This window comes from Myotis myotis, unplaced genomic scaffold (genome assembly GCF_014108235.1).
Source record: "Myotis myotis isolate mMyoMyo1 unplaced genomic scaffold, mMyoMyo1.p scaffold_m19_p_12, whole genome shotgun sequence".
In the NCBI taxonomy this organism is placed as follows: Eukaryota; Metazoa; Chordata; class Mammalia; order Chiroptera; family Vespertilionidae; genus Myotis; species Myotis myotis.
In genome coordinates this window covers 45,738,033-45,752,714 of record NW_023416316.1, presented here as the reverse complement: position 1 = coordinate 45,752,714, position 14,682 = coordinate 45,738,033, and the positions used below count along the sequence as shown (strand labels likewise).

Below are 14,682 nucleotides of genomic sequence, written 5' to 3'. Positions count from 1 at the left end.
ATACTCAGATGAAAGCGAAGAGACAGAGGAGAGGTGAGAAAGCCTAGGAGGGAGTAAGGGGAGGAGCCAGAAAGGCCACGTTAGGAACTAGACCATCTCAGAGGTGGGCAGGAGGGAGGAGATAAAGGTTTCATAAAGCCCGGCTGGGTTCAGCAGCCCCTTGGAAACTCAAGTCACAGGCCCCGGGGGCCTCCAGGGACGCCCCTTCCTGCCAAGTCAGCCCAGACAGTGTCTTCATGGAATCCCGGTGCATTACAACGCTGTCTCCGCCATCCATCCTGCCAGGAGGTCACAGATCGAGGACGTACAGAAGTTGGTTCAGAATTTGAAGAAAAGTCGTCTGTTTGGCACATGAGTCTATGACTGTTGGGGCTCTTGTCAAAGGACTGCGTCCTTTTCTTAACGCCCCGCAGCGGGATCTCTGCACAGAAGACCAACAACATGGGATTGGGTTCCCCAGCATTTGCAGCCTAGGATGCTGGAGTCAGAGGCCCAGGCAGGGTAGGTCACTGCTGGAGTCAGGCGTCAACGTGGAGACAAGAGTACCTGGCCCTCCTACCCGCGTCTAGGGAAATGCTCACCATCTAGCAGCCAGGTACATGCGGGGAGAAGAAAGAGGGGTTATTCGTCATTAGTGCCCAGGGAGATGCACAAATCCCTGGGCTCCCCCCACCCTGCCACCCCGTCTTCCTGCTGCTGTCGGGACCCTGCCCATAAGGCAAGAACTCGGCACTTGGGACCTTGGCTCCCAAATGGGCACCAGTAGCCCCAAAACCTCCAGGAGAGAGAGGGCCCACCAGAGAGCCAGGCCCAGGCCGGTTCCAAACCAACGCCCCGGCCCTCTGAGCGGTCCCGGCGAACAGCAGGTGTCACCCTTCTGCTTCCAAACCCCCACTGCCTCCAGGTGCATCTCGCTCTCCAAACTTGAGTGTTCTCAGCCGCGCGCCCCGCAGAGCGGCTGCGCCCGCGTGCGCTCGCCGCGCGCTCCCGCGCCCCGGGGTAGGGCGGGGGTGGAGGGCCGCAGGTGTCCGAGAAGCCCGCCGGGCCGGGAGGTGAGGGCCGCGGCTCCGCTGCCAAGTCCCTCCCCTTCCCCAGCAGCTTCTCCCGGCGCCCGGGGCGCGGAGGAGGTGCGGCCAGGGTTCCGGGCGAGGCGCGCGCACCATGGCCGCGGCCCCAGCTCCAGGCCGGGTCCCCGCGCGCCTGCACTACCGCGTGCAGCTGCGCTTCGTGACGGAGGAGCAGCTCTTCACGCCCGGGCCGCTCACGACCCCCAACCCGAAATCTCTGCGGCTGGAGGTGCACGCAGCCGGGGAGGAGGCAGACGCCACGGTGACTGACGGTGAAGTACTGGGCGCCACCCACCCCGCCAGGCCCGCTCGCAGTAGCGGCCTGTGGGCGCGCGTACGGGGAGCCGCGGTGGGAAAGGACGCGCGAGGGCGGGCGGGGTGTGAGCCGGGCGCGTGTCCCCGGGCGCGGGCGCGCATCTGGGGCCTGCGCAGGTGTGCACCCCGATGGGTTCTGGGGTGAGGACCCCGGTCCCGAAAAGGCCCAGTGCATCCCGATGGGTCTGTATTGCTCTCCGAGAAGTTGGACGCCAGGGACAGACAGGCCCTGAGAATTAGGCTTGGCCTACGTTAGCGATGTCAGCAGTGAGTCCTGAGAAGAAAGGCCTGAGTTCTCGCTGGGAACCTCCTTTTTAAAAAAAAATTATTTATTTAGTTTGATTTAAATTCTTTATTGTTGAAAGTGTTACGTATGTCTCCTGCCCCCCCGCCCCCCATTTAACCTCTCCCCGCCGCTCCCACCCCCCAGCACATGCCCTCACCCCCCTGCTATCTGTGAGTCGCTGGGAACCTCTTCGCGGGCAGAGCAGGGCAGGAACCGGTCCCCTGACTTCCCGTCCTGAAGTTCGCCCGACCTGCTGGGAGGATTGGGTGGGTGCGCACCTGTCTGAGCGGCTGTCACAGCCGGTGTGGCGAGTTCTAGGCATTAATTTTTGGTTCCAAAAGTGACCTATATCGAACTCGTGCAAGTGCAGTCCCCTGGGTCCCTGCAGTTGTGGGTATGTTGAGGGAATGCTTCTAACTTTAGTGGAAATCTCAGACCTTCTTGAGAATTCAAGGAAATGTATGGAACCTGGCCCCCAGAAAATGCGCTTACATATGCACTAACTCTGGATATCATAAATGGGAGCGGCGCACACCTCCTCCCCACAGCTTGTCACCCTTTTGTAGTAAGTGCAGAGCCGTCTTCCCGCCCCAACATAACATTTCAAGTCAAGTTCCAAGTGCTCTGCAATGCGGTGTGGTTCCAGTGGGGATTTCACATAACTCGCAAGTGCCATGGAAGGCTCCTCAGTGATAAGTAGAATACAAATTCACTGCTATCTCTCCAAGGCCTTAGAGCAGCCTCTGGCACGTAGTAGGCACTCAATAAATGCTTGTGAAAGGAAAGGAAGCCTGGAAATGGGTCTTCTAACTTTATGTTCCTTTGGGATGGGGTGGTTTGGGTATTTAAAAGAGAAGTATTAAATACCATTTGACTAATGTCTTGGGAAGCTGGAGGCTTGGCAAGAGATCAAAAGCCTTACTCAGCAACTCATTGATTTCTCTTTTAGATGCAAGAAGGAAAAGGAGTAGCTTTCAGTGTTTCTCCTGGGAATTCTGAAATGCAAGCTGCCAGAAAAGAGTTCAGTTTGCCTATTATGGTAATTTTATTTAATCTGTAGCCAGGCTTAGAGAGAAACAGAAGCAGATTTTGAGATTTACACATTGCTTGGTATCCTACGAATTTCTTTCCTACACGTGTGCGTTAAGAAATGTGCTAGGTTAAAGGTAACTAAGGATGTAGACTCCACAATGCGTTACCCAATGCCTGGTCTAAGAGGATGTAATTATCTTACAGAGAGGAATAAGCTTTCCTTCAATGCAGTAAATCGAGTCTAGAGATGACCTCGGTGATATGTATTAAGCCAAACTAATGGAAATGGAAAGAATAATTCAAGCTAAGGCAGGCAGTCATTGTCACCAGATTTTAACTAAATTTCTTGGGAAAGAGTTATACAAGGAAGCAGAGAACTCTCTAACAACTTGAGTCCGAAAATGTGCTCTATGTATGATCACAGTTATTAAAGCTTGCTAGTCTTCTATGGAGAATTTTTGGAGAAAGACTATTCTGGAGTTTATTTTTAGTAGCACATTTTATCTTATGACCAAATGGACCCCTGTGGATGGTGGCCAGGCAAAGCCAGCTTAAAACAAATTCTAATAAACTATTAGCAGAAAGATTCTGGTATACACAAATATCACAGATTTAGTAGCAAAATTTTGAATGGGTAGGATATCTCCTGGGATGAAGATTGGCCCAAATTCTTTAATGGAATTAACAGTTTCTTAGCTCACATCTAGAATTAGTTGATAAACAAGTGTACTCTAGAGTAACACTGACTGGGTTCAAGTCCTGATGCTACTTTTCATTAGCTGTGCTGCATTTAGCAAATTACTTAAGCTTGGGTGTTTTTCATCAGTAAAATAAGGGTGATAATACATGTTAAGTTATTAAATAAAATAATGCACACACCATAGGTATAAATTAGCCCAATAAGTGCTCAGTATTATTATTAATAATGTATTTATGTTCTGTCCCCAAAAAACAGTTTCCTCCAGCTGTTCTGAGGGATAGTTAGGCTGTATTTCTGTGAAGATATTCCAAACAAGACTTAAGTTAAATCTTGGAAAAATTGAATAATCTTTCATATTCCCAATCTTAATAGCTTGTGTAAAGAATGGAACAAAAAGACAAGTCAGTTTATTCTCTTTTCAAGCCCTCCGATATTGACAGTTATTTTATGAATGGAACACACCAGGTCATCCAGCAAGTAATGTACGCCCGCTTGTGAACTCTGGGAAGACATTCATTCATTCCTTCTCTTCTTAAATATTTCTTGAGTCCTTATCCTACCAGGAGCCTGCCTGAGAGCGTGTTTAATTCATCCTCCTGTCCCCAGAACTTTCCATAATACCTTGCATACTCAAGGCATCGATAATTTTTCCTTGAGTGAATCAGTGATCTAAATCAAGAATTTTAAAATCTTGCTAAAATAAGACTTAAGATGCTGTGAGCACTGAGAGCGCAGAATCTCAGTTGCGCCCAAATGATCGAGACACTGACTTTATTTATTGGTGTTTTAAAATACAGTCTATTCATTGAAAATTTGGGGTATAGTATGGTCATTGGATCAGAAGATGACTGTCATGGGAAAGTTAGTTTGTTACAGTTTCCAAGAGGAGGGGACACCGCACACCGTGGGTGGGGGTGCAAGGAGAAGCGCCAGACTTGGTCCAGAGGCAGAGGGAGACGTGGAGCTGTGGGCAGGAGCCTTTTCTGTGGTCCTGTGGGAAGGAAGGGGTGAAGCGGCGTCAGCAGGTTTAGCGTGGCTAGTTTGAGTGGCGTCAGTGGGTTCGGGGTGTAGAGGCTGCCCCTAGTTGTTTAGTGCCTGCCCAAGTGGAGAGAGGCCCTTGAGTATGAGAGACCAGCCAAGTTAGTGGTTGAGGGTGAGCCCTGGATTGGTTGGCTGTGAAAAGTGTGCTTGCAGGTGAGCTGTTTCTACCTCTAGGAATTGGCTAACCTGGGAGGGGCAGTCTTTCCAGGGGCAGCAAGGCCCCAAATGTCAAAGCATCGGAATACAGAAAATAAGGTCATGGTTCATAGGAGGGAGAATCCTAATCCCAGGGGATTAGTAAGTATGCAGATGGGAGTGGATGTCTGCTAGTCTCGGAGGGGCTGTAGGTGGGAAGGGCCTGCAGATAAAGTCTTGAGTTCAGGTGATGGGAAAAGTGTATAAAGTGTTTTCATCGCTCAAGTGTATGAAAGAACTGGAAAATGAAGGGGAAACAAAAAAGGTGGGAGTGGGCCTGCTTTCCACCTCCTTCTCCAAATGCTGGGGGCTGTGGGAGAAAGACAAGAGCAGAGACTATGTCGCACCAAGGCCAAGGGTAGAGTGATCTCCAGGAGAGACGATAGAACATTTTCTCTTTCTCAGTTTAGATTTGTCTTTCAGTTAATCTGGAAGAGTTAGGAAAATATCTACATAAGCCACATAGACAGTCAAGTATAAAAATGCAGTGATTTTGTCTCTGAGATACTGTAAAAGGATTCTAGGGGTTTTGTTCCCTAGTAGTTGCTCATCTCATTAGAGGAGGAAAAAAAGGAACAGAGGAAAAGCCAGAGAAAAACATCCTTTGTATCACATAGAAGTTTCAATCTTCCTTCATTAAATTCTGCGAAAACAGAGTTAGTAAATTGAGGCCTATGGACAGAATCCTGAAGTCAGTCACCTACATACTATATCAACATTCATTACTTTTCATTCAACACATAGTTATTGAACACATCTTCATGCTAATCACTGTGCAAGCAATAAGTGAGCTGCATAAAAACCCATCTCTATGGAGCTAATATTTTAATCGGGGAGGACAATAGCCAAAGACACAGCAAGATAATTTCAGATCATGGTAAATGTTTTGAATAAAATGAGCAGAATGAAAAAAAAGAAACATAGAGAGAGAGGGAAGCCAAGTTTAGATAGGATGGTCAGCGAAGGTCTCTCTGAGGAAATAATTTTTGACCTGAGGCAGGAAGGATGAAAGGAGCCAGCTAAGCAAAGAGCTGGAGGAAAAGTGTTACAGGCAGAAGGAATGACAGTGAAAAGGCTCTGAGGCTAGGGGTTGGTGTGTTTGAGATGGTCAATGTAGCTGATGCTTGTTAAGAGGGATGGGGAGTAATTCAAGTTGGAGTTAGCATTCCAGTTATTGGAGCATAACAAGCTACCTGTACACTTGGTGACTTAAAATAACTATTTTATAGTGTTCTCGACGCTGTGGGTTAGGAACAGGCGGTGCTTGGCCAGGTGATCTTTTGCTCCTATGACATCAACTGGGGGTTCTCTTCAGCCCTCAGCTGGTGGCCAGATTGGTCTGGAAGAGCCAAGAAGGCTTCGTTCACCTGAGCTGGTATCTGGGCAGGTGTGATGGCTAATTTTTTTGTGTTAATTGGGTGGGCCGTGTGCCCAGATATTTATTCAAACATTGTCCTGGATGTTTCTGTGAGGGTGTTTTGGGTGAGATGGTTTAAATTGGTGACTTTGAGTAAAGCAGGTTACCCTCCAGAATGTGGGTGGGCCTCATCTAATTAGTAGAAGGAGCTAATGGAACAAAGACTGATCTTCCCTGAGCAAATAAGGATTCTGCCGGCAGTGCTTTAACTGCAACACTGGCTCTTCCCTGGACCTTCCCCCTGCCAGCCTACCCTGCAGATTTTGAACTTGCCAGTTTCCATAATTGTTTGGGTTCATTCCTTGAAATAAATCACTTTCTGTCAATATGCAAACTTTAGGGTTTTGTGTCTTGGGAGAGCCTCAAATAATACAATGGCGATGACTGAAAGACTAGGACTCTCAGTGGGGAGCCCTCACACCAGGGGTCCTCAAACTACGGGCCGGGCCGTGGGCCACATGAAAATACAAGTATTGTGTTTGTTCCCGTTTTGTTTTTTTACTTCAAAATAAGATATGTGCAGTGTGCATAGGAATTTGTTCATAGTTTTTTTTTAAACTATAGTCGGGCCCTCCAACAGTCTGAGGGACAGTGAGCTGGCCCCCTGTTTAAAAAGTTTGAGGACCCCTGCCTCACACCATAGACTTCTCCCATGGAGACTCATGGTTCCAAGTGGGGGTTTTCTAGCAGATAAAGCCAGAGCTGCGTATGGGTATTGTTTGTGACCCATTCCTGGCAATTAATTGACATCACCTATGTCATGCTCTATTGGCCAGAGCAGTTACAGGCCTGCCCAGGTTCAGGGGAAGAGGATGTAAACTTCCCCACTTTGTGGGAGACTGTCAGAGAAATTGAGGACAGTGCTATAACATTGTCATGTGGAAGGTGATTCTCATTCATTCACTCTCTCTTTCTCCCTCTTTCACTCTCGTTTTAGGGGGGAGGGGGACTGTAATAACAGCCCTCTTCGTCACCATCACTGAAAAAGCTGTCCAGAGAGCATGAGTTTTGATGTGCACCCCAATAAACTTCCGAATTCTTCCCTCATAATTTGAACCTGTCCCCACTCCCAAAAGGAAAAACACATGCAGGCCCACCACTTGGGAAGAACAGCCTGGAAAACACCTTCTCTGTAGGCAAGCACACCAGGAAGCAAGAGATGAGGTGAACAGGTTCCTGTCCTTCTCCCCTGTGCATCAATCAAGAGAACCCTGGGTGGGGAAAGAGGCTAGAATTGTTACGGGGGCTCAGTATTTCTCAGTGCAGCATGAATAGCATATGTGCTTCATTGTGAGAGACATTGCAGAATGGTTAGCACCGTGGTTCCTTCCCAGTAAATGCCAGCAACCCCCACTCTTGTGCCCCAGTTACTGTGACAGTGAAGAACAGCCTTCATGCAAGCTAGCAGAACTCCTTTCACATGGACACAGGAGGGAGGACAAATGCACAGTCCCGTCCCCTGACCTCTCCCCTCCCCATAACCACAACCTTGGACACTCCCACACTTCTCCATCTAAACCAGCGGTTCTCAACCTGTGGGTCGCGACCCCTTTGGGGGTCGAATGACCCTTTCACAGGGGTCGCCTAAGACCATCGGAAAACACATATATAATTACATATTGTTTTTGTGATTAATCACTGTGCTTTAATTATGTTCCATTTGTAACAATGAAAATACATCCTGCATATCAGATATTTACATTACGATTCATAGCAGTAGCAACATTACAGTTATGAAGTAGCAATGAAAATAATTTTATGGTTGGGTCACAACATGAGGAACTGTATTAAAGGGTCGCGGCATTAGGAAGGTTGAGAACCACTGATCTAGATTATCTGAAAGACACCACATAGATCTTTGGCACAGTGGCTTCCTCTCACAAACAGTAGACCACTGCTTGTATTCACAGTCACAACCCACCTTGCAACCATTTCATCCCAGCAACTATTTAGATATTGTGGTTGCACGGAAGAGTTGTTAAAGCATGTGAAATAGTCAGAATCCTGCCAAGTAACTCCTTCCTTTTATTGTTATTTTACCAAGAGCAACGTTTACAGGATTTCGTTATAGCTTTCCAAGAAATAAACTTAATGCCCCTACACTGAGACTTTCAGCTGGACCTGCCTTTGTGTTCCAGCATTATGGGCGCATCAATGGAGAGAAAGCATTTCCTTCCTCTGTCAGGCTGTAGTGGTACCTCGAATGGATGACAAATGGAAAACCGTCCAAGGCCCCTGTGTATCTGAGTCTAAAGACACCAGAAGTGAAACCAGATGAAAAGACTTGTTTTCATGGTCAAATAAAGACCCTCTAACATCCCTTTCTCCTCCCATTTTCAATTGTGGTACTAAGATGGGGTCTGTATTCAGCTGACGAATAAATCAGTTCAGAGACAGGCAATCCGCTGATTAATACTTTCAGTCAGTGCCACTGAAAAGAGAAAGTATGTGGGTCTGGGGAGTAAATTGTAAAATTGTAGATAGCACCGTAGAGCCTCATTTTAAGAATTAGTGCTGAAATAATATGTGATAAAAAAGCATTAATACTGAAACCAAGAGGCTGTTGAGCAAGAAAAGAACACATCACTGACAACACATTTGTGCTTTGTGTTGTGTTGTGACTGGCCCCTGGATATTTGAAATAATGAGGCTCAAAACCATGTGCCAGACCAGCACCGCCCTGATGATGAAAATCCCTCTTCTCTGCTTCCTCCCTCTCCCTGGGTCACAGACTGGAGCACCTCCCTGCCCCCAAGGGTTTGAAGTGGATTAAGGAGTGAGTCCATTCTGTCATCAGGATCCCATCTTCCCAGGGTTTTCCTCCCTCAAAATCCCTATGCCTGGGCCTGGGGCTTTCCCCACCCCCCAGAATTCCTTTTCCTTCCAGCCTGAGGTTTCCACCTGAAGAGTTTCTGATAAAAGGTTTACCCAGCGCATTAGCATTTTAATAGACAAATCCATGCCTCAGAGCAATGACTTTAGATTCTTGAATAGGGTCTTTCTTTCAGGTCTGAGAGATCACTGGGTATCCCAGATCACTCTCTGATTATTATATTTATTTATTTATCTATTTATTATTATTATTATTATTATTATTATTATTATTATTATAGCTAAACTACTCTCTTATTGTGGGTGCTAGACACATTATCTCTAGCCTCACAGTAACCTGGAGGGTAGAAATATCAGAAATTTCCAGGTTATTTTATGGGTTCATTTTGTCTCAGATATATTGTCCTCAAAACCTGTACTCCCCACTTTCCATGGCACCCACCTAGGGTTTAGTTATCATCTTTAACCCAGAGTAAAGCTGGACTTCTAGCCACAGACCCAAAGTTGCATTTGTCTGTAGACTAAGAAGAAATTTTAAAAGTTATTTCCTTTTGGTTAATAAGTAAATAACCAAGTTGGAATCACAGGCTACAAATCACACGTGTATTTAATGAGACACCTTCCGAGGAAGGGGAGGCAGTTGACGCAAATGCTTTTGAGAATATGAATGAGAAGCTTTAAGCATATTTTCAAATTAGGAACCATAAAGGCGGAAAGAATGAAGAGCACTAGCCAGGTCAGCTGAGAGGACTGTTTGAGCTACACGTATTCTAAATGTTGTCATCACGAAATTGGGTTCCTGGTCAGCCTCTTCGGTAAGATGGATAAAAAGGTCTCCACTAACACTTCATCTTTAACTATAGAAAGCTTATTGTAATCTTCTGGGAAATATAAGTCAACGCTGAGGCTCTATGAGAACTGAAAAACTGGTTTAACATGTTTGTTTTCAGAAATTGTATTTATCTATGATGTGTTTATTTTAGAAAATTGCATTTGTTAGCATGTTTATTGTAGAAAATTGGATTTATTCACCTCATTGTGTTGTACACAGCAGCACTGAGATGAACAGCTTTCTCACTTTCTTCAGTAACTCCCCCCATACCAGTGACAGGAATTCATTTCATTTGTTGATTCATGCAATTCATATTCATTGCACACCGAGTAGGAGCCAGGTACTGATCAAGACCCTGGGGAAATAGCAGTGTATTTGTTACCTGTTTAGTGGCTTAAAACAGCACACACTGATGATCCCACTGCCTCTGTGGGCAGGAATCGGGGCATGACGTCAGCGGTCCTCTGCTCAGGGTGTCAGAGGCTTCAGTCAGGGCTCTGGCCGGGGCTGGGGACAGGAGCCCCCGCAAAGCCCACGCGTGTGGGTGCTGGCTCAGCTCACCTCATCAGGGCTGCTCTCTGAAGGCTGCAGTTCCTGGCTGCCGGTTCACCAGAGGTCACCTTCAGGTTCTTAGCAGATAGGCCTGCCCAACTTGGCACCTCGTTCCATCAAAACCAGCCAGAGAGAGTCTGTTAGCAAGATGAACGTCTCAATCTTATGTGGCCTAACCTTGGAAGTAACATCCCTGACTTTTGTTGTAGTTATTGATCTTCGGCCACTCCATCCTCAAGGGGAAAGGATTCCATAATGGCATGAAGTTGGAGACCGGGCTCCTTGAGGGCCATCTGAGAGTCTGCCTGCCACAAGGAATGAGCAAACCAAAGCCACCACTTCTACAGAGCACACGCGCTCTGGTGCCACGGGGGAAGCATCAGGGTTGCTGTCTGCGCTGCACTTCCGATAGGCCTATTGGACAAAAAACACATTTGTGCTTCTAACACAAATTGTTAAACACCACGTGAAGTATTTTTTTTTTTCAAATGACTTATCAGATGTAGTCCTGTCCTGAAACTCGCAGGGAGCCAGCAGTTGCACTGCAGAACTGAAGCATGTGTACACAACAGCAGAAGACAGCCCTTAGCAGAGCTGCACTGGTCACTGCAACAGAAAATAAGCTCCAGCGTGCTTTTGGTTCTAGGTCCTGCGCTGCACTGTGGGTATCTGGCCAGGGGAGGCCCCTGTTGATGAAGACAAATCCCCTTGTGGTACCTGCTGTTGTATTTTTGGGGAGCTCTCCTTAGTCCTGACTTCATTCCTTTGTCCTCAGGGCTTAGCTAGCTTGTCTTTGCAGGGAAGAGGTGTATTGAAGGTAAATTTTGCCTTGTGTGTGTGTGTTCTCACACTGAATACTTTTATTAAATCACTAGCAGGGGAGCCAGAGTGAGCTGCTGTTTCAAATACCAGAAATTAAAGTGACGTTTTATAGAGTGAAGCAAAGAAGTGTGTACAGGATGTGAAAGAAAAAAGAAAGAGAGAAAATGGACAGAAGGAGAGAGGAAGGGAGAAGGGAGGGAGGAGGGAGGAGGGAGGAAGAAGGAAAGGGAAAGGACAGAAGAAAGGAAAGAAGGAAGGAGGAAGCAAAGAGGGGAAGAAGAAAGTAAGGGAAGAGGAGCGGAAGCTGGACCCTTACTGTGGACTTGCTGCATCTTGCCAGATAAATAAGTGGTGCACTCCATGGACATTGCTGTGATCTGTACTGGCCATGGTTTAGGGCTTTAAATCATTATCTAAAACATGTCTCACAAACCTTGAAATTTCCCCAGTCGTGCGTTTAGAATTTAATTTTTAAAAGACATGGATGGAGATAGACTGTGGACAGGCTTGAGAGAACACCCGCGCCTTGGATTTCAGGTATCAGAAACATCAAAGATGAATGAAAAGCCATAGCTCAGAAAGGGAAGAGGAAGTGAATCTGAGCTGTGTGCATTGCTCTTAGCCTCACCAAGTCTGGCTGATAACACCGCAGGTTAATGTGAGGTACCCTGCAGGGACTTGGAAAAAATTGAGGCGCAATTTTCAGGACCTGCCCTAAGACATCGGAGGAAAGAGCAGAGCTGAGATGCACACCCACTCACTGGGGGGCTAGTGTCTGAGGCGCCGTGATGCTTCTCTGTGCTTGGGAAACGAAAGGCCTGTGTAATTGCTTCCTGTCTTTGCTTTGGATAAAGCCTATTTCCCCTTAAAGGGAAACTCATTTCTGATTTTTTTTTCTTCCTCAGAGAAGGAGTTTTTTATCCTGTTTCCACAGATGTCAGGTCCTTCAGAATATGAATTGTGTTTCCTTAGATTTTTAGGAATATCAGATCAGAGGAGCAGAGAACATGTTAACTGTAGGCAATGGATATTAATTTCCTAATCTATAGAATAATAAGAGCCTTAGGAGAGAGTGTGGTGCAGAGCGGTGGATGAATCTTCGGGCTTACCTAGCAAGTACTTGCTAGAGCCAGGGCTAGAGCCCAGCTCCCCGATGCCCAGTTCCACGCTCTCTGCCGCAGGCTCCTTAGGGCCACACTCTCTTAGCCACCTCATAGGATTTTTATCTCTTGACTCCCAGGAATAGTTGTGATTTTTCTTTTTCATATTCAAGAGGGCTTTGTCTGTCTGTTTCAGAAAGCATTTGATTCCCTGATGTTCTGTTTAGAATGGCAATACACTTTCTTATGTTGAAGCATTTCATCAGTTCTACTTTCTTTGCATTTCCCCATACTATGGTGTGGCCCTTTACTTTCAGCTTTGTAAGGTCATGGCGTGTGTCTTGACCTTTTCTACATTTCTAGGAAGATGTACAGTAGGACCTGGTTCTAGTGGGTATAGTGATGCAGCTTCTGGGTCAGAAAGTGCAAGTTTTTCTAGGAAAATATGGACCTAGAACCCATATGAGCTTTACTCAGCCATTAATACAGTGAGAGAATTTTTCTATAACCTTTTTAGAAAATTAATCAAGTTTCTCCTTGCTTTTATGAGTTAATTTTGTTCCACTTGGAGTAAACTTTCTAATCATAATGTGTGCCTGCACTTTAAAATAAAAAAAAATAATAACATGACAAGAGAAGGGAGTCCAGTGGAGCTAACTTGCAATTTCTACCTCAACAAAGCATCATTTAATGTAATCATCTCTAAGCTTTCACACACTTCCCCCACCCCACTTCTTTCTTAAATGTGTTGTCATGTTTTTAGTTAGTATAGTTCACATGGAGCCAAACATATTTGCAATCTTTAGCTAGCACCCACCTTTCAAAACAGCCCTGAAATTTCTAACAAACCTAGAAGTTTCCCTTAGAAAGCTAGAGAGGAAAGTTTTCTCAATGTAGCTTAGGTCCCAATAAATAGGGACTACATGCCATTTGCAGCAGAATGATTCCTACTCTTGATCATTTGATCTAAGAGGAACAGAGACTGTTGTCAGAGGTTGGTGGACCTAGAGTCTGCAGCTTATGAAAAGGTGCCTTCTTGCCCTTATACCTCTTAACATGTCCTCCTTGACTATCTCCTTGGAGACCTCTAGCTCTTAAATTTATAGAGTGAAATTTCTAAGCCAAAAAAAGCCAGTCAGAGAAAGACAATTATCACACGATCCAACTCATATGTGGAATCTACTGAACAGAATAAACTGATGAACAAAATAGATCCAGAGACCTAGAAGCATGGAACAGACTGTCAAATCTCAGAGGAAAGGTGCGGGTGGGTGGGAAGAGATCTACTAAAGAACGTGTATGCATATATGTATACATAACCCATGACACAGACAATAAGGTGGTGAAGGCCTGGGGTAGGTGGCTGGCGTGGGCTAGAAGAGGTCAATTGGGGGATAAAAGGGAACATATATAATACTTTTAACAAAGATTAAACAAAATAAAATTCATTGTTATGTTTTTAAAAGATACCAGTAATATATACAGAATAAGAGGCAAGAAACATGACACAGATAAAATGAGGCATGAGAGGCAGAGTAGTGAAGGCTTGAAAGAAGCACGAACCCCTGTCCATCCTATCTAATAAAGAGGAAATATGCTAATTGACCCTCACACCATCGCAAAGATGGCGGCACCCACACCCAATAAGGACGGAATATGCTAATTGACTGCCCAGCCCTCAAAGATGGCGGTGCCCACAGCCACAATATGGCAGCGCCCAGCCTTAGCCCTGCCTGGGCCGCAAGCACGCCACAAGGTGGGCCTAGCCGCTCCATGCACCTGCCTCCGGAGTCCCCCAGTCCCCTCAGCCCCCCAGCCGCCCAGGGCCAGCCGAGGCTTGCGCTGCTGGCAGTGGGAGCAGCAGAGGTGTGATGGGGCGTCACCTTCCCCTCATCACTGAGTCACCTCCCGCCCCTGAGGGCTTCCGGACTGTGAGAGGGGCTCCCGGGCTGAGGGACCCCCACTCCAGTGCATGAATTTTCATGCACTGGGCCTCTAGTCTTCTTATAAGAGCCTTCAGTAAAAGTCTTTTATTGGATACCACTGCACCATGTAACTGCTCCCCAACATTCTGCTTTCCCTTTTTGTCTCACATTTTTCACTTTTAGCTAGTTATCTAGCTAGTGTATGGTGGTGGGATCCATCTTTTTGGACAGACCTCCCAATACATGTAAGTCTTCTGTGATCCTGGCACTCAGTTTTCCTGTGTCATTTCAGGTATAACAGTGTACACCCATGAGAACTAGTAAATGTGTTTTAACATAGGTATGACAAGGGTGGGAAACTAGGGTTCTCACAGCTGACAGTCATTAGAAATGTTGTGTGTGGTGACACAGCATTATTAAACATTTAATTTTCTGGACAGTTGATGTAATGGTGATAGTATAAATTGTACTCTCCCCAAATGTCCTTCCCACCCCAAACAAAAATAACAGTAAGAACTGAAGCTCATGCTTTCAGCATAACAAGAAGACACATACTGTCTAAACTT

At 46.2% G+C, this 14,682-nt stretch overlaps 1 protein-coding gene across 2 annotated transcripts in view; it reads left to right on the top strand.

Moving 5' to 3' along the window:
- The first annotated feature begins 974 nt into the window (after positions 1-974).
- Positions 975-14,682, top strand: part of LOC118667497 (histone-arginine methyltransferase CARM1-like) — a 230,494-nt gene continuing 216,786 nt past the window's right edge. For both annotated transcript variants that reach the window (XM_036330973.1, XM_036330974.1), the window contains exon 1: positions 975-1,339. In XM_036330973.1, the coding sequence (XP_036186866.1) occupies positions 1,162-1,339 (178 nt within the window). In that variant the 5' untranslated portion in view covers positions 975-1,161. The remainder of the gene's footprint in view (positions 1,340-14,682) is intronic.